Raw genomic sequence first — 19,576 nt, 5'->3', positions numbered from 1 at the left:
TCAAAGAGTTGTATTAAAAACACATTTTTTTAAACGTGCGTTTTTAAATCAACATTAGAATCAATAAAGGACAAAGAATGGAGAACACAAAGAACTGCAGGTGCTGGAATCTTGAGAAAAACCGTGCTGGAAGTAACTAACCGGGTCGGACAGCATCTGCGGAGGGATGACGTTTCGGTTTGTGACCCTTTTTTAGACCGAGCCAAAATTGTTAATTTGCTTTAAAATAGGCACCTCCAAAACCCAAGCCTTATCCCTTACAATTTTTTTGTATAAAAATAAGTTATTACATACACAATCTGCCAATCCTCACCTGTGACATGAACTCGTACGCCACAGTTTCATGGTTCTCAAATCCAATGTCGCCGGCTGCAAGCGCCCCCTGCAGGAACAGGCGCAGAGGTAACTCTGCAAGCTCCGCTTTGATCAGCGCACTGATGGTTTGGTGGGCAAATGAAAATATCTTCTGGCACTTCTTTTCCCACTTTTCATCCTGGCAAAGATAACCAGAAAATATGTTTATTTGAGGAATCATGCCTTCTATTCAAAGTTTGGAACCAGTCATTTTACGAATGATGTTCGCATTGCATTTTTACTCTAGTTATGATTATATAAAAGCTAACCTTTAATTTTACTAGATTTAAAAACATGCATAATTATACTTTAAACGGTCCACTGAAATGGTCAAAATAAAACAGTACCGCACAAGAACAGGCTCTTTGGCCCACAATGTCTGTGCCGAACATGATGCCGACCAAATCTTATTTGCCGAAACATAATCCATATCCCTCTATTCCCTGCGTATCAAAAAGCCTCACATATCATGTGCCTTTCAAAAAGGCTCTTAAACCCCACTATGTATCTCCCTCAACCATTACCTACAGCAGAACGTATCAACCTCTCATCACCCTCTTAAAAAAATTGCCCCACACATCTCTTAAACTTTTCTCCCTCTTACCACCTACCCCTTACCTCTAACAATTGATTTTCCCATTCTGAGAGAAAATGTTCTGACCGTCTACCCTATCAATGTTATATACTTCTATCTTGTCTCTAGCAATCCAAAGAAAACAATCCATGTCTATCCAACCTCTCCCAGTAACTAATGCCCCCCAAGAGGAAGGCCATTCTTGCTATTGAGGGAGTGCAGCATAGGTTCACCAGGTTACTTCCCGGGATGGCGGGACTGACAAGATGATGAAAGAATGGGTCGACCGGGTTTGCATTCACTGGAATTTAGAAGGATGAGAGGGGATCTTATAGAAACATATAACATTCTTAAGAGGACAGGGTAGATGCAGGAATACTGTTTTGATGTTGGGGGAGTCCAGAACCAGGGGTCACAGTTTAAGATTAAGGGTAGGACTGAGATGAGGAAAATCTTTTTCACCCAGAGAGTTGTGAATCTGTGGAATTCTCTGCCACAGAAGGCAGTGGAGTCCAATTCACTGGATTTTTTCAAGGGAGAGTTAGATCTAGCTCTTAGGAATAAGGGAATCAAGAGATATGGGGGGAAAAGCCGGAACTGATTTAAGGTGATCAGCCATGATAATATCGAAGGGCCGAATGGCCTACTCCTGCACCTATTTTCTATGTTTCTAACCCAGGCATTATTCTGGTAAAAATAATTGAAACAAAGATCAGGACCCCGGAACACTTCACATGCTATTGACAAAGGATTAACACTGCAGGACTGTAGACTTTGTGGTCCATTGAAAGGCTTCAGCACCATGACAGGTTAAAATTATTACTACCCTGTGCAACATCCTAATTCCTCACGATATCACTACACACAGTAAATCATCTTCATGCAGCCAGCTTCAAGGACACACAAGATAAATATAGGAGAGGAGGTTAATACACAAAGATTTAAGTAGATTAATTTAATTTGTGTACATCTTTACAACCAAAATCATTCAGTCTTAACATTTTAAACTATTCTGCTTTCTGTTCTTGCAAAGTGGACATCCTCAGTTTTGCAGATTATATTCCATCTGCCTTGCCCTTGTTCACTTACTCCGCCAGTCTATATCTCCCAAAAGTCTATTTTCTCTTCACATTCCACACTGCCACCTAGCTTTGTATTATCAGCAGACTTGAATACTTTGCATTCCCTCACCTAAATCATAGCTACAGATAGTGATGAGCTGGAGCCTCAGCACCAATCCCACTGGAATTATACAAGGCTAAAAATAAACGGAGATAAATCTGTATATTGTACACATCTGGAGCAGCTGCTCTGAAACTAAAAATAAAATCTCAGTAATCAAAGCAGCACAACAAACTATTCACTTTCTTTGCTCAGATTAAAGTTTTATACATGTTAAAAGACTGCACCTTACCACTTTTGAATTCTCTTTATAGCAGAATGCTAGTTGGTAGGCAGCAAAAACTAATGGTGGTAAAGTATAACGTATGCGTTGATTTCCACCAGCACCAAAGTGTTTTCTGGCACTGTTTAAAATCTGATGGAAGAGAGATTAAGTTAAATCAAGAGTTAAGAGTGTTTTATTGTCATATGTCCCAAAATGGAACAATGAAATTCTTACTTGCAGCAGCATAACAGATATGTAAACACAGCACTGTGTGCAATCATTGAAATTATTCAGTATTCAGTATTTCTTTAATATCATTTTCACTGAGTACCCGCATACACAGAGGAAACGAAAAAACGTTGCTCGATCAGTTTCCATTCAGTGTAGTTAGTAAAAAAGGATAAATACATAGAGCTTTATTAACAAATTAAAATTACCATGTCTAAAAACAGGAAGTAGGCCTAAAATTTACAATAGAATAAAAACAGACATTCCGACCGACAGTGGCTTTACTTTGACAGGTGCCTAACTGTCAAAGTATGGACGAGGTTGATGAACGATATTTGGGGAGGGGACACAGTCCGTTAATCAGTCTTATTGCCTGTGGGAAGAAGCTGTGGAGCATCCTACTGGTTTTATGAGAGGGATAGACAGAGTTGACGTGGATAAGCTTTTTCCATTAAGAGTAGGGAAGATTCAAACAAGAGGACATGATTTGAGAATTAAGAGACAGAAGTTTAGGGGTAACATGAGGGCGAACTTCCTTACTCAGTGGTAGCTGTGTGGAATGAGCTTCCAGAGGAAGTGGTGAAGGCCGGTTCGATTTTATCATTTAAAAATAAATTGGTATGAAATACATTTAGGTTAAGATGCAGGATGGATTCTTAACTCCTACAGTATATTGCTAGCATATTTGAAGCATTGATGATTTTGGAAATAGAGAATTAACTTAAATCTTTGGACAGAGGCTTTTATAGTGATAAAGAATAAAAGGCTTCTGCACTCCCACCCCAGTTGTAACATTGACGCAGGTAAAAGAGAGATAAGCAGAGTTTGTATTTTCACTATAACATGAGAAGCTAACATGATCCTGTGCAAGCACTGTTCTAGAAAGTTCAGCCACGTGTTCGTGAACATTTGAAGCACTCGAGAGGGGAAAGGGATGTCCTCTAGTCATTATCATCAGTGAACTTGATCATTCATTTGTAATCAGTGAATTTCTTTGCCACGGCTGCCTCCTCATTAGGCAGCACAGGGATCTTTGCAAACCACATACACATCAATTCAATAATCAAGAATGAACAAGATAGGTCTTTATTCTTTGGAGTGCAGAAGGTTAAGGGGGGACTTGATAGAGGTCTTTAAAATTATGAGAGGGATAGACAGAGTTGACGTGGATAAGTTTTTTCCATTGAGAGTGAGGAAGATTCAAACAAGAGGACATGATTTGAGAATTATGGGACAGACGTTTAGGGGTAACATGAGGGGGAACTTCCTTACTCAGAGTGGTAGCTGTGTGGAATGAGCATCCAGTGGAAGTGGTGGAGGCAGGTTCGATTTTATCATTTAAAATAAATTGGATAGGTATATGAACGGGAAAGGAATGGAGGGTTATGGTCTGAGTGCAGGTAGATGGGACTAGGTGAGAGTAAGTGTTCGGCACGGACTAGAAGGGCCGAGATGGCTTGTTTCCGTGCTGTAATTGTTATATGGTTATAAGAGTACTAAATTCAGACACATAGAGATCAAAGTGAATTCTCTAAGAAAACCAAAACTGGGAAGTTATTTTAAAAAGTAAAGAAAGGCAATGAGGTATCCTAGAAATGAACCAGGTGTAGCTCAGCATTGGTCTTTTTGTTTGAAAACGGCAAGTTAACTTACAAGATATTGCTGGTCAGGATCCTCAGATTGAAGTAAGTGGATGAATCTACCAACAAGACTTTGTTCTTCACCAAAATCCTCTGGGTCAGGATCTTCTGCCGGCTGATCAGGCTGATCTTGAATCAGTGTCGATACCAGGTTCAGTATTGCATCCACCTATTTATAAAGAAAGCACAAAGACATAATTTTACAATCCACGCTGGCAGTAAGGACCGGAAGAGTCAAGAGTGTTTTATTGTCATGTCCTGAAACCGAACAATGGACAGGTATACAAACATAGTGTTCATTTGACATAATAATAAACAAAAAGTAGTTCAATAAATAAAAACAATATAGCGCTAAGATAAATACAATGCCCTCCCAGTCCCTAGTGCAACTAAGACAGTTTATTGTTCAGAGTTTAGCTGGAGTTCGTAGTGTTCAATAGCCTAGTTGTTGGGAAGAGGGTGTTACCGAACGTTAGTTTTCAGGCTCCTGTACCTTTATCCCAATGGCAGGAGTGAAATAAGAGCATGGCCAGGGTGGTGTGGGTCTTTGATGATGCTGGCTGCCTTCAAGCCAGTGACTGCCGAGATCCATATCATCAATGATAAAATCCAATTATTATCCTTGAAGATAAGGATATCCTTATTTTGACTAAGGTCAATGATCATTACGGAATGTTAGCTCAATACAGAAGATGATCAGAACAAATCTTTTTGACAACAAGTCAACAAAATGTGAACTCTTCCACTCCATCCCCACAACAAGTAAAATAAAAATTGTTACAGAGGCTTTGTAAGGTTAAAACTTTGCAGTAGGAATTTTCCTGGAAACCAAGTTCCACAAAAAGCACCAAAGCCAAAAGATTATTTTTCTTCCAAAATATAGATGTGTTAACAAATTAAACTTTAAATCGGGGTGGAAGATTGTGACCTTCACGTGGTCCGCCCTGTTTCGACTAATGCAATCAAGTCGACGTGCACACACAGAAGATCAAATAGAACAAGTTGTCCAACTTTAGGCTGTGCACGCCACACGAAAGAAGACAAAACTTTAAATCCCCAAAAAGTTTAAACAGTCCCCAAGTATAGATTTATCAACTAGCCATACCTTCAAAACCTTTAAATCAGCAGAAAATATAAATACTTTTCAAGATTCAGAATGCATTTCGAAAATGAGTCATCTTTTACATTATACCCAATTGCTATTACAATCATGCTGGAGAAACTCAGCGGGTGCAGCAGCATCTATAGAGCGAAGGAAATAGGCAACGTTTCGGGCCGAAACCCATCGTTTCGAAACATTGCCTATTTCCTTCGCCCCATAGTTGCTGCTGCACCCGCGGAGTTTATCCAGCATTTTTGTGCACCTTCGATTTTCCAGCATCTGCAGTTCCTTCTTAAACACAAATGCTATTACAATCAATTGTTTAAATACAGATTTTCCCCCATTGAAGATAAAATAAATGATCTCACCTGTTCCTGACCATTTATTTCTGTGTTGTACTCAAGAGCATTGCTCAGTATGTAACAGCTCATATTTTTGCGTGATTCATAGTCAAAGTATTCGAACAAAGGATGGAAGTGTTTCAACTTCAGGACAGTAAGTATATTATTGTAGGTGTCGATGGGAATCTTCAGAAGCCGTGTTAACTCTTTCGAAACTGCACTGCTCGTGGCAATACTATTGGCAGAGAGGAAAAGAAACGGAAAATTCAATCAAGGTTTTCAACACCTAATATATTTGTTTAAAGATCAATAGTTGGTTCTGATAATGTAACAGAATCTTCAATTATCAATTCCGCTACAAGCATATAAAAATACATACTGTTCAAGATTAAGTTTGTTGAAAATATCCACAGTGGTTTCAAGAACCTTATCAACATAGTCCACCCGTTCTGGATAACACTTCATGGCCAAGTTGATAAGAGACACTTGTAAAGACACCACATCCTCGGATGGCATATCCTGCCTTGACTGAAAATATAAACAAAGTCACAGAGCGTTGTTTTTTGGACAAGTAACTCCAAAGATTACTTTTTAGTAAATGGAAGAATGTCAAAGTAAGACCAAGATGATACCAGTTACTTATATTCTCCAAGTAAAATATTTACAACAAAAAAGTTATGATGTTTATAATTCTACGCCAGCATTTTAAAAGTGAATTTCAAAACAAATCTTATATCTTTGTAGCTTTACTTCAAAAATATGTCACTTCCTCATTCATGATACAATGACTCCTACTGTGAATAATCCCTAAAGGGAAGTTATCCACGCCTCAGCAAAAACATACACAAAGTGTAAACATTTCCATGTACTTTATAGGAATGGATTCAAAAATTGACATCAACACAAAAGGAACTGATGTTTGAGCTGGTGACAGAGCTAAGTTTTAAATGAGACAGAAACAGAGATTCAGGGAGAGAATTTGCGTTGAGTCTAGAAGATGCACGTCCACCATTGGTGAGACAAGATAAGGAGGGTTCAAGAAAGAAAGCGTTGGAAGATCAAGAAATGAAATGCCTGCAGAGGGATTGAGGGTCACAATTAATGTGCTAGAAAGGGGAGAACAATGAAGAGAATCTCATAAACACAACATTTGAAGCAAACATGTAAATGTCTTGTGTTGGTGAATTGAAGATTTCTCAACTACCCAGCCAAAGGTAATTTTGTTTACAAAATTTTCAAGAGATTTCTTAACCTTTCTCTGCTTCAGAAACACAGGATTACAAGTTTCACTCTGTAGTCATGGTTGATTGTGGGCAAATCTACACTTAACAATGTAATAGATACATTCAATGTATAAATCAAGAACTATTTCACCACATGACTGTGTTTTTCCAGTCACCTTTATTGAATTGTGTGCACCTTTGTGTACAAAAAAGCATCGGTAATTGTGGTGGATTTGCAGTGATTGTGAGGAAAAAACGTGCTCAAGGGTGTAAGCAATCAATGGATTGCTACAAGTAGTGAACGCAAAGATGCATTTGGTTGCGGAAAAATAACTTGTCCATCCACAAAATTATAGATATGGTGGCACGGTGATATAGCAGTAGAGTTACTGCCTTACAGCGCCAGAGACGCGGGATCGATCCGACTATGGGTGCTGTCTGTACTGAGTTTGTACGTTCTCCCCATGACCTACATGGGTTTTCTCCAAGATCTTCGGTTTCCTCCCACACTTCAAATACGTACAGGTTTGTAGGTTAATTGGCTTGGTATAAATTGGTGCGGCACAGTGGGCCGAAGGGCCTGCTTCCCTGCTGTATCTCTAAACTAAACTAAAATGCTGGTTGGAATGACTGATATTCTAGCAGTGTCAATTTATCGACCAGAGAAGAGCACATACACACGGTTTTATCCAAGTTAGCATTAGTGGGTTTAATCAAATTTTAAAATGGTAAAATTCTAACAATCATGAATAACTGAAGTAACCAAATAAGGATCCAAGGAACAGGAACCACTCTTCTAATAAGAACAGAGTTTTCAACCTTACCTGGATTACTGTGGCGACTTGTTGAGAAAATATGTCAAACAACTTTATATCAGCAGGAATCCCGGGACCGTCCTCACGATGCGCAAACAAAGCCAACCTAAAATTTGCAAAATGATTCAAAATTATAAGCACAAGCATTACATTTCTCTCAACGTCAGAACATTGCAAAATAATTTAAGGTTTATATGACCTCTGAAGTGCAGTCACTGTAGTAATCTTGAAATCTCAAAAGCCAATTTGTTTATAGCATGTTCTTATTAATTGCAATATAGTAAAAATCACAATATTTTGCGAATAAAGTACAGGCTTAACATAGAAAATAGGTGTAGGAGTAGGCCATTCGGCCCTTCGAGCCAGCACCATCATTCAATATCTTCATGGCTGATCATCCAAAATCAGTACTCTGTTCCTGATTTCTCCCCATATTCCTTGATTCCATTAGCCCCAAGAGCTATATCTAACTCTCTCTTGAAAACAAACAGTGAATTGGCCTCCACTGCCTTTCAGTGGACGAGAATTCCAGAATCACAACTATCTGGGTGAAAATATTTGTCCTCATCTCAGTCCTAAATGGCCTACCCCTTATTCTTAAACTGTGACCCCCTAGTTCTGGACCCCCCCCCCCCCCCCCCCCCCCCCCCCCCCCACCCCCCACAAACATCAGGAACATTTTTCCTGCATCTAGCTTGTCCAATCCCTTAAGAATTTTATATGTTTCTATTCTATAAGATCCCCTCTCATCTTTCTACATTCGAGTGAATGAAAGCCCAGTCGATCCATTCTTTATAAGCACAAAACTCTCCTGCTCCTCAAGTGTGACATCTTTCACAGCCAGCCTCAAAGACAAGCCAGCTGACAAAGCAGCATTCTCTCAATATTGCATATTCTCTCCTAGACTTACACGTCTATCACTGATGTGGATCTTTTTTATTATTATCTATTTATTTATTTATTTATCTGTTTATTTTTAGGATTATTTTTATTAGAAGCAATTGTACAAGGATAAAACATTCGGCATCTAAAATTATATAATTATTGTACAGCTTCAATTTTAACCTTTTAACCTGAAAATGAGAGAAAAGAAGAAAGAAGAGAGGGAAAAAGTGAGAAGTGAAAAGATAGCTCGAAAAAGCACATAGAAAAGACCCCTAGACTACCAAAGTAGTGTGGCCAAAAAGTGAATAAAGATGTAAGAGAAAAAAAGGAGGGAAAAAAAAGTGGAGATATACCTACCTGCCCCTCGTCCCCTCCGCCCACCTCACCCAACCCAGAATCGGATTTAAATCTAAATTTGTGTTGCGCCATACTATCCTTGTAAGAATTCGGTGAAAGGTGTCCATGTCTTGAAAAATTGATCTGGTTTTTCTGCCAAGACAAGCCTAATATTTTCCAAATGTAGTGTCTCGGACATGTTTGTAATCCACATCTTCACAGTAGGGACTTTCAAAATTGTGTGTTTCCAAAATGTAAGTATTGTTTTTTTGGCCGTTATCAGGCCATAATTAAGGAAACGTCTTTGAAATAATGTTAACTCAGAACTGATGTGGATCTTGCATGAAATATGATTCAGAAGATTTTAGCAGTAGCTAAACAGAGGTGCCAATTTCACAAATGAGTTCCCATGAATGGAAAAATAACCAGATAACATAGTTTTAAGCCGAGTTCGATTGAGTAGTAAATATTGGCCTGAAATCCACAAACATTTTTACTTAATTAAACTGTAATTGAACAAACTTACTGGGTTCCAATTCACTTGAGCAATCTTACCTGTCAATTAATGCAATGATAATGTTTTTAACATTAACAATTTGGTGGAGCTCAGCACAAGAACGAAGAAATGGGTTCAGCGTCTGCAGGTGAAACTCATCAGGAAACACCTGCAAAAAAAAACAAAATCTAATTTCTAAAAGGATTCACTTCACAAAATGCATGTGAAGACTCATTAGAAGTTATGTAAATAATGAGGGTGATACATTGGTAGTATTGCTGAGAAATCATTGATCACTACTCAAAGAACTAAAGGGGCTTAGATAGTTCAGAGGATGCTTAGCTTGTATATTTTAAAAAAAAATCACAGCTTAATCCTTGCAGGATCAGCACCTCATGTCCAAATACTGGAACTCAGTGCCAAGCCACTTTTCAGATTAAAAGGGGCCGCTTATCCGAGATCCTGTTTCCAATGTTAGATGGGCAACAGAATTCTGTTCAGTCTTTGACTTTTATTTCAATCAACTCAAATTAAAATGATGAACATAAATTGGTTATGTTCCTCTCCTGTTACCAGATTCTCTGTATCATCTGATGCTTTTGATATATTATTACCTACAATATTTAATTAGCACCCTAGGTCTTTATCAATCCATGTTTCGGTTATTTCACGTTCCTACTTCAGGTAGGACGTTTCTCTCATTTGGATTCTTTGTACATCGCTGTGGAGGCAGTCAACACATTTTAATAATTGTCCCTTTTAACAGATTTGCAAAAAGTTATTTCCTACTTCTACCGTTTTGTTGCATTTGCTCCCGACCAGTGACCGACACAAACTACATAATTAAACTGTTGCACTAAAAGAGCAAGTCATTATTCTGCCACTAAATTGCACCCTGCACAAACTGTTGTCTGCCACCATCTTGCAGCGGATCTGCAAATTTGAAACATGCAGAATCTGAGACACTGCAGTAACAGTTTCTTAAACTGCTTTTTTATTAAGCTGCAGCACATGTGAATAAAATTGCAAAAATAAAGAACACGCTACCTGAATAATACATTCCATGAGATACTCCTGAGCCAAACCATCCCTGCAGTTTACAACTTGTTCTAATATTCCAGTCAACACAATCTAGAGAAAAATAAATAACGATTAGTTAGTCAGTTCAAAGCATTCCCAACTCGAAGATTGTAGATTTGAGCCAAGTATTTAAAATCAAAACAGCCTGACATTCCAGTCCCAAGGAAGCAGAGTGTGACCAGAGGCAGATGAAAGTATAAACAGAAACACAATCTACCTGATCTAATAAGTCAGATTTAGTATTGGTTCCAGTGCTGCAATAATATTCCTCTCGCTCTTTACTACCCAAAAGACAAATATTTAATACATTATTTGTAGAATCTCACAAATGGCAAAATCGCTGCACCGTTACTTATAGAGGTCACTGCACTCTGAAGTGATCCTGGCTACGTAAGCACTGCAGAGTGCTTATGGGACGTGGTAAGCTACCAGATAATAATCTTCCAAAAACAAATTCCCACTGTTCCAGTAAATCATATCCTTTTATAACCTAGGATTCTACATAGGATTCAAATCTCAAATGTTCATCTTTCAAATTCAAATGTATTCTATTTAGAATGCCTCAGTGCTTTCTGCATTTAAACATCACACAGTATGATGCATAACTAGAGGCTGAAAGCAAAACCAGTATGGTCGCAGTAAAACCCCAAAAAATAGAGGAATATTCTCAAGCATTCTGCAACATTTAAAAGACACCAGGACAAGTACGCGGATAAGAAACCTTTAGAGGAATATGGGCTGAACACCAGCCAATGGGACTGGTTTAGATGGGGCATCTTGATCGGCATGGACAAGTTGGGCTAAAGGGCCTTTATCCATGTTGTACAACTCATAAATAATATTTCTGTCAGGTTTCAAAAACATTTTTTTTAGGTTTGGGCATTGTTGGCATTTATTGCTCATCTTGAAAATACTCAAGGTGGTGATGGTGACCCTCCTGTAGTCCATGTGGTGAGGATAGTTCCACAATGCCGTCGAGGGGGCAGATCCACAACTTGGATCCAGCAAATGATGAAGGTATTAGCAATACATTTACACCTCAGGAGGGCGTGTAACTTGAAAGGACCTATGCTGTGCATGATATTGCCACGGTGCATGTAGCACACATCTTTCTTGGCGGTGGAGGCAATGGGTTTGGGAGGTGCTCTCTGAGCTATATGGATGATTAAATGCAGTGTATTTTATACACATATTGCAGCCATTGTGCATAGATGTCATTGGTAGAAAAACTCGGGTCAGGCAACTGTGGAAAGATAAACAGTCAATGTCTCAAGTTTGTGACCCTTCATCGGTAATGGGATAGAGTTGGTTCCCAGTAGGACAAGAAGTGTGGGAGGAATATGTAGAAAAGGGAATGTCTGTAATATGCAAGTACTGCCAGTAAGCACATTTAACTTGTCTTTGAGATTTAACATCTGCAGTTTTGTTTGGAATTTCAATTACTGGGAAACATAGAAACATAACGGGTCCTTTTCACAATGGCAGGCAGTGACTAGTGGGGTACCGCAAGGCTCAGTGCTGGGACCCCAGCTATTTACAATATATATTAATGATCTGGATGAGGGAATTGAAGGCAATATCTCCAAGTTTGCGGATGACACTAAGCTGGGGGGCAGTGTTAGCTGTGAGGAGGATGCTAGGAGACTGCAAGGTGACTTGGATAGGCTGGGTGAGTGGGCAAATGTTTGGCAGATGCAGTATAATGTGGATAAATGTGAGGTTATCCATTTTGGTGGCAAAAACAGGAAAGCAGACTATTATCTAAATGGTGGTCGACTAGGAAAAGGGGAGATGCAGCGAGACCTGGGTGTCATGGTACATCAGTCATTGAAAGTAGGCATGCAGGTGCAGCAGGCAGTGAAGAAAGCGAATGGTATGTTAGCTTTCATAGCAAAAGGATTTGAGTATAGGAGCAGGGAGGTTCTACTGCAGTTGTACAGGGTCTTGGTGAGACCACACCTGGAGTATTGCGTACAGTTTTGGTCTCCAAATCTGAGGAAGGACATTATTGCCATAGAGGGAGTGCAGAGAAGGTTCACCAGACTAATTCCTGGGATGTCAGGACTGTCTTATGAAGAAAGACTGGATAGACTTGGTTTATACTCTCTAGAATTTAGGAGATTGAGAGGGGATCTTATAGAAACTTATTAAATTCTTAAGGGGTTGGACAGGCTAGATGCAGGAAGATTGCTCCCGATGTTGGGGAAGTCCAGGACAAGGGGTCACAGCTTAAGGATAAGGGATAAATCCTTTAAAACCTAGATGAGAAGAACTTTTTTCACACAGAGAGTGGTGAATCTCTGGAACTCTCTGCCACAGAGGGTAGTCGAGGCCAGTTCATTGGCTATATTTAAGAGGGAGTTAGATGTGGCCCTTGTGACTAAGGGGATCAGAGGGTATGGAGAGAAGGCAGGTATGGGATACTGAGTTGGATGATCAGCCATGATCATATTGAATGGCGGTGCAGGCTCGAAGGGCCGAATGGCCTACTCCTGCACCTAATTTCTATGTTTCTAAATGGCAGGAGTAGGCCATTCGGCCCTTCGAGCCAGCACCGCCATTCAACATGATCATGGCTGATCATCTAAAATCAGTACCCCACTCTGACTTTTTCCACGTATTCCTTGATTCCTTTACCTTAAGAGCTAAATCTAACTCTCTCTTGAAAACTTCCGGTGAATTGGCCTCCACTGCCTTCTGTGGCAGAGAATTCCACAGATTCACAACTCTCTGAGTGAAGAAGTTTTTCCTCATCTCAGTCCTAAGTGGCCTACCCCTTATTCCTAAACTGTGAGCCCTGGTTCTGGACTCCCCCAACATCGGAAACATTTTTCCTGCATCTACCCTGTCCAATACTTTAAGAATGTCATACTAATAAGTACGTGTTGAGAGTGGACTATAAGATCCCCTCTCATCCAAAATTCCAGTGAAACCACGTAGGATTCTGAAAATTCAGATGGAAAATTCAATTCCAAGTAAAAATCCTATATAACAGCACTTTATTCTATATTATATTAATAAACTGCGCAAATTTGGTGAATTGGTCACCTTTGGTAGATATCGAGAAAATTAATGATATTTAGACACAGAGGCAGAGCGTGTACCTGTTTGTACCGCTCCACATTAACGCCTTCCAGCTGACTAAGTCGGACTAGATTTGTACCGACAAGGATTCTTAGTTCCTGACGTTCTCGTTCACGTTTTTCGCGGTCTCTGCTATGACCCTGGTGCTGCATTCGCACCCAGAGTTTGTTCATTTCTGCAAAGTTCAGTAGCACAAAGTCCATAGAATCATTGATGTCTCCAGTTACAACTTCTCTGCAATTCAAAAGCACAAAGTTGAAAGCTCAGATGTAATTAAGATGACTATCTTTTGGATTACCCGTGAAATAAAATTCCCAAAACATCGGGAAAAGTACATTTTATAACAATTCTATTGCTTGGTAACAATTTGCAGAGATTATGAAAAAATCAGTTTATTTTCAGTAGTGTAAGAGGGAACTATTGGACATTTGTGTTTGGATTTTTTGATGTTTTTTTGATCAAGTTCTACATAGTTGAGGAGGTCCAGCCATGATCACATTGAATGGCTCAAAGGGCCGAAAGGCCTACTCCTGCACCTATTGTTTGTTGTCTATTGTCCAGCAATAATATTAGATCACACAGAATTGGAGGTAACTAATACAGATTGAATATTGGTTAATTGGAGAATACTGAATGAACGTATCTTTCAGTGTGGCAGGCTGTGACTGGTAGTGTACAAGGGAAGGTGGTCAAGTCCCAATTTTTAGCTAGTAATGCAAGAGACTTAGCCAAAAGATCTTATTTCCAATTTTGTCTAATATCTTCACCCATGGTAATCAGGTTCATCAGCCTTTAATAAAATCGCTCATCATGAAAATGCTGGCACTCAACAAATAATTTTGCCTTGATCAATTTATTCCAACATTACAGTCTGCCCATAGTTAGCAAACGTATCAGACTCAGGTTCCAAATAAAAGTCGTCCAGCCCTGCAGCATCACCCCAATTTGTCAACTGTTACAAATCTATTAGAGGGTTCTCATATCTATCTTGGCCTCCATTATTTCGGATGTAATCGAGCAAGACCAAGTCATTTGCTAACCTAACATGATGATAACATTGCTATATTCATCCTTTCCAAGTTATCTATTTTTCTAGGCACTGCACCACAGCCACTTTACAACATATTTACAGATTTAAGTTAAGGAAAACAAAGATAACTTATACCATGCCACTGTCGCACTTGAGACTTGTGCAACAGCACTCAACACGGCAGCAAAATTAACGACAATAAAAATGTTGATGGGAGATAGCTGTCCCAATGATAATGACTACCATGCATCTTAAATCCCCCTGATACAACAATTCAATCTAAAGACACCAATGTTGCCCTGAGATTTCAGCTCAAATTACATCCTCCACTCTCAAGAGGAAGGCTTTTCAAATTAACATCCTCCTGATACAAAGTGAAGGTCAGCCAAGATTGACAACCAGTGAGTAATTGGTCAATATAGATGAGAAACGTTCGATCCCCATTTCTCACCAGCAACGGCAACAATTATAGCTGTCTAATGGAAAGCAGGAAACCTGGGTAGGGAAAGGGAAAACATGTCAGGGTTCTACCTTTGAATAAGTAACCAGCTATCAGTGCTGGAAACGTGATGGGAGAATGAGCAAGATTGTTATTGGAACTTAAATAGCAGGAACAGGTCATCCAGAGCCAGCCAAATACATTACGAATAGTTAGGCCCAATCAAGGTTCTGCAGGCCTCACGAGTCATGGTCTCTCTGTTAACTGACAGGAACCCATTTATTCACAGTTTATGTTTTCCTTCTTTGATTCAACTCAATCCCCACTGGTATATTATCCCCAGTTCCATGTAATCCAATGTTTAGTTTAGTTTAGAAATACAGCCCGGAAACAGGCCCTTCGGCCCACAGACTCCGCACCGGCCAGTGATCCCCGCCCATTAACACTATCCTACACTAAGGACAATTTTTATATTTATACGAAGCCAATTAACCTACAAACCCATACTTCTTTGGAGTGTGGGAGGACACCGAAGTTCTCAAAGGAAACCCATGCAGGTCACAGGGAGAATGTACAAACTTCGTACAGATAAGCGCCCATAGCCGTTTAGCCAACATTCTGCCTTATGAAAATACAAAGATCAGATCCACCAATCCCATCTACTAAATACATATTCTCAGAATTTTGATAAGATTAGTCAAACATAATTTCCTACTCCTAAATCTATGCTGACTTGGTTATCCTATCATTCTTTTTGAGGTGTCTTCATTGATACATTTTTGCAGTTTTCCTATTATTATTAATATCCAGCTAAAAGTCAACAATCCTCTCCCTTCTTTCTTAAAGAGCAAGGTCATTTTGTTACCCTCCAATCCACACAATCCCACTTTTCAAAACTCCTCAAACTAGATCAGTTCTCTTTTACTTTTCAGACAATTCAGAGGTTATTCCTATCAATTCAACACAATTTTCCCCTAACTCAGCAAAATCACCTTATTTAAAAAAAAACTTGGATAAGCGCACTGCTGAATGCAGCATCTGTGGTTGAAAAGGGATGATCAACATTATGGGCCAAAGATCTTGTAGCAGGAATGTCGAGGGAGACAGCCACATTTGTGGTCCAGATTCCAGCAAGTGCAGACTCTCGTCTCTCACCTGGCCCACATTCTGAGGACAAATGCACTCGAACCACAGTACATCTGTGGTGATCAGCACGCACTCACCATCCATGCTCATATCTGAAGAACAGCAACATGGACAAAGGACTGAAGAGCAATCCACGAGTCCACTGCAAATAATACAACATATTTTAGGAAAAACAACCTAGTATTTATTATCGATGTTTTGTGGTTGCTTCAATTCCCTTGCAAACGCAAGCCAAAGTGAATCACCGGTTTAAACACAAGTATACTTACTCTGTCTCTTCCCCTTCATCAGGCAAAATATTTCTGGTACACTGAAGCAAGTAGTTCCTTAAGAAGAGCCCTCGTAATGGATGCTGTACGCCACGGCACATTTCTACCAGATCCTTAAGAATATCCTTCCTGGACTGCGAAAATGACTTGATGTAGACAACTCCAACAGTGATGAGCAAGTAGCTGAACACGTTGCAAAATAAAAACACACATACTCAGCATGGCTGAAAATCCAATTTGATGTGGTACTTCGAAAATAATTACCACATATTGTAGCAAAGTTTCACAACCATTAACTCAATAAGAGCTCCTTTCAGAAAAGATTAACTGATTTAGTTTAGTGCTTGAAACAAATATCAAAATGGAGCACTACATCTAACTTACAATGGCTATAATAAACTTGTAGAACATTTTATTCCACATTACTGGGTTGTAATTTAGCAGCAGGAAGAGCAATTAAAAATATTTTAGAAAAAAACAAGGGAACTTCAGTTAAGTAGATTTGTATTTAAATTCATAAGCCAGTCAGATACTGAACCATGATCAATGGTTAAAACCAGATGCATAAGCACAACAGGGTCGCAGACTGGCACACATAATCACCGTGGAAGGAGGCAATTAAATTGTCATTAACCTACAAAGTAGAATATAATTATAATAATAATAATACACTTTATTACGGACTCAAGGTCCAGACAAGGGGCAACATTACATAAAAATTCATTGCATATTAAAGAATATCATAAAGTACATATAAAATCTTAGTATATCACATAAAAGCACCATAGATTATATTTAAAAAAACACAATACATGAATTAAAAATCCAGACTAAAAGAATGATCAATGTCCTACAACGAGACGATACCAGTGTCTCCACAGCTGGGATTTGTAGCGTGTAGTGCTAACCCTTGTGTTTGACAAGACCACAATAATTACATTTTTACAGTCATTTATCCTGCAAATGAATTTATATACTTACAGCCTTGGAATAATATTGCCAGCGTACTGAACTAGTTCATATAGGTCAGCCACCTTCCTCCCTTTGGCAAATTCATCAGTCAGGTAAACTTCCAAATAATGCAATTCATCTGAAATTGCCATGTCTATTCATGAATTAAGGGTCATTGTACATTCAAAACTTTCCAGAAAAAGCATGGTAAAACTGAACATTTTTTAATCAAACAATCTTAAAACAATCATTGAATCTACTGACCACTGAAAACTGCAGAATGAAGCTGATACAATACATAATATATAGGAATGTAACACTGTTTTCTTGGAAGAATGTGATTATATGTAGGGCATGGTGGGGGAGGAAGAATCAATAATTCTGGACAATTGTAAAATAATTAATTTCTTATGCATTTGGGAATTTGATAGTACGAGTTCATTTTATGAAATGGTACATTTATACCAAGCCAATGAACCTACAAACCTGTACATCTTTGGAGTGTGGGAGGAAACCGAAGGTCTCGGAAAAAACCCACACGGTCACAGGGAGAACGTACAAACTCCATAAAGACAACACCCGCAGTTGGGATCGAACCGGGTCTCCGGCGTTGCAAGTGCTGTAAAGGGCCTGTCCCACTTTCACGACCTCTGCCAAGTTTGCCCTTGACATACTCTCAGCATGGTCGTCACAAGGTCGTAGGTAGGTCGTAGCAGGCCGTGATGCTAGTTGTAAGTATCAGATAGGTCGGGCGTTTTTCTAGCATGATGAAACATTTTCACGAGTAAAAAAGGTTGTGAATTAGGTCGTGAAAGTGGGACAGGCCCTTTAAGACAGCAACTTTACTGCTGCACAACCGTGCCGCCCTGTGGTAAAACATTTCTCATTACTTTCTCTACTGGTGTAATAAATAAACCATCGCGTTTCTCTAGCCTCCCCCCAACCACTTTCCTCACAATGTAAAGATAAATCCAGGATTTAAGGATACAGAGTTCATAATAACTCTTTGGTGACAACATGGAGGTTCGCAGTTCACCGAGCATATTTGAAGCATGTTTTAATGCATCCATCAACTTATTCTTGTCCTGAATCAGAAGAAACAATTGTCTGTTAGAGATATTTTACATAATAAACTGGAAGCTTTTAATGCGAATCATCTCTATAACTTAATGCAAAATAAACTGGCAATATCCAAGCTTTGTCATAGCCATAATAAACCAACAGCACATTCAGCATGGTTATTAATAAAATTGCTTTGACTATGCAAACATAAAAATGCGCAACAACTGGTAACGTTTGGACACATATATAAACCCAACCAATACCACCACTATTGACAAAAATTCAGAAGTGTATCTTCCAATTAGAAGCAGTCCTAATTTTACCATAAAATGACCATTATCCGCTAAACAATATCTCTGGAAATTCCCACAACAATCAAAGTTTATTCTGTGTTCTATTTATATGTAAAATGCTCCACTATTATGTCAATAATATATCAACCTTTCCCCCAGATAGTCACATTCGCTCAAAACTATGCTCTCTTTGATTTAAGCAAAATGATTCATTGTTGAACTGAATGATTTGGTTTGGCATCTCTGGTGAATCCTTGAATGATTAGCCATTGTTTATTCAGAATATTGCACCCCTCCACCCCCACCTCCAAATTCAACTTTGGAGAATACAGGCAATTCCTAATAGTCCACCCAACCCAAACTGCTAACTCAGCAGAAACATGGTTTCCAGTCCATCTTCATGGATAAAACCAGAGCCATCCATAAACCCATATGATGAGGGCACACTGACCGGTTGCAGTTCAGTAACTTGAATGCCTAAGGAAGGAAGTTACAGAAAGTGGTGTACATTGCCCTGACCATCTCAGCTATTGACCTCCTCACCAAAGAGGAAGTGTTGCATCAAGAAAGCAGCTAATATTTCCCTGAGGGGATCAATAAAGTATTTATTATTATTATTATTAATATCAAAGACCCACAACACCTTGGCCACACACATCTTGCTGTTACCATCGGGAAGCCCGAGGATTGTTGGCTTCTGGTTCAAGAGCACCTTCTTCCCTGCAAACAATCAGGGCCTTGAACCACCCTACTTCAGCTTTGAATCACCATAGACTGTGTACAACGGTTGATTATGTACTTTGATCTATGTTTACTTAGTAAAACTGTTCATTTATTTGTT

At 39.1% G+C, this 19,576-nt stretch overlaps 1 protein-coding gene across 1 annotated transcript in view; it reads right to left on the bottom strand.

Moving 5' to 3' along the window:
• vps35 (VPS35 retromer complex component) overlaps positions 1–19,576 on the bottom strand; it is a 42,604-nt gene that overhangs the window by 9,583 nt on the left and 13,445 nt on the right. The window contains exons 3-14 of the mRNA XM_033036422.1: positions 18,369–18,465; positions 17,411–17,534; positions 16,430–16,612; positions 13,566–13,779; positions 10,429–10,512; positions 9,441–9,550; positions 7,674–7,770; positions 6,006–6,154; positions 5,654–5,861; positions 4,197–4,352; positions 2,343–2,465; positions 314–493 (exon numbers count right to left, since the gene is read on the bottom strand). Of these exons, the coding sequence (XP_032892313.1) occupies positions 314–493; positions 2,343–2,465; positions 4,197–4,352; positions 5,654–5,861; positions 6,006–6,154; positions 7,674–7,770; positions 9,441–9,550; positions 10,429–10,512; positions 13,566–13,779; positions 16,430–16,612; positions 17,411–17,534; positions 18,369–18,465 (1,725 nt within the window). The remainder of the gene's footprint in view (positions 1–313; positions 494–2,342; positions 2,466–4,196; positions 4,353–5,653; positions 5,862–6,005; positions 6,155–7,673; positions 7,771–9,440; positions 9,551–10,428; positions 10,513–13,565; positions 13,780–16,429; positions 16,613–17,410; positions 17,535–18,368; positions 18,466–19,576) is intronic.

The sequence above is a fragment of the Amblyraja radiata genome, chromosome 17 (genome assembly GCF_010909765.2).
Source record: "Amblyraja radiata isolate CabotCenter1 chromosome 17, sAmbRad1.1.pri, whole genome shotgun sequence".
NCBI lineage: Eukaryota > Metazoa > Chordata > Chondrichthyes > Rajiformes > Rajidae > Amblyraja > Amblyraja radiata.
Note: the sequence above shows the minus strand (reverse complement) of the source record. Positions and strands in the feature narration are given on the sequence as shown.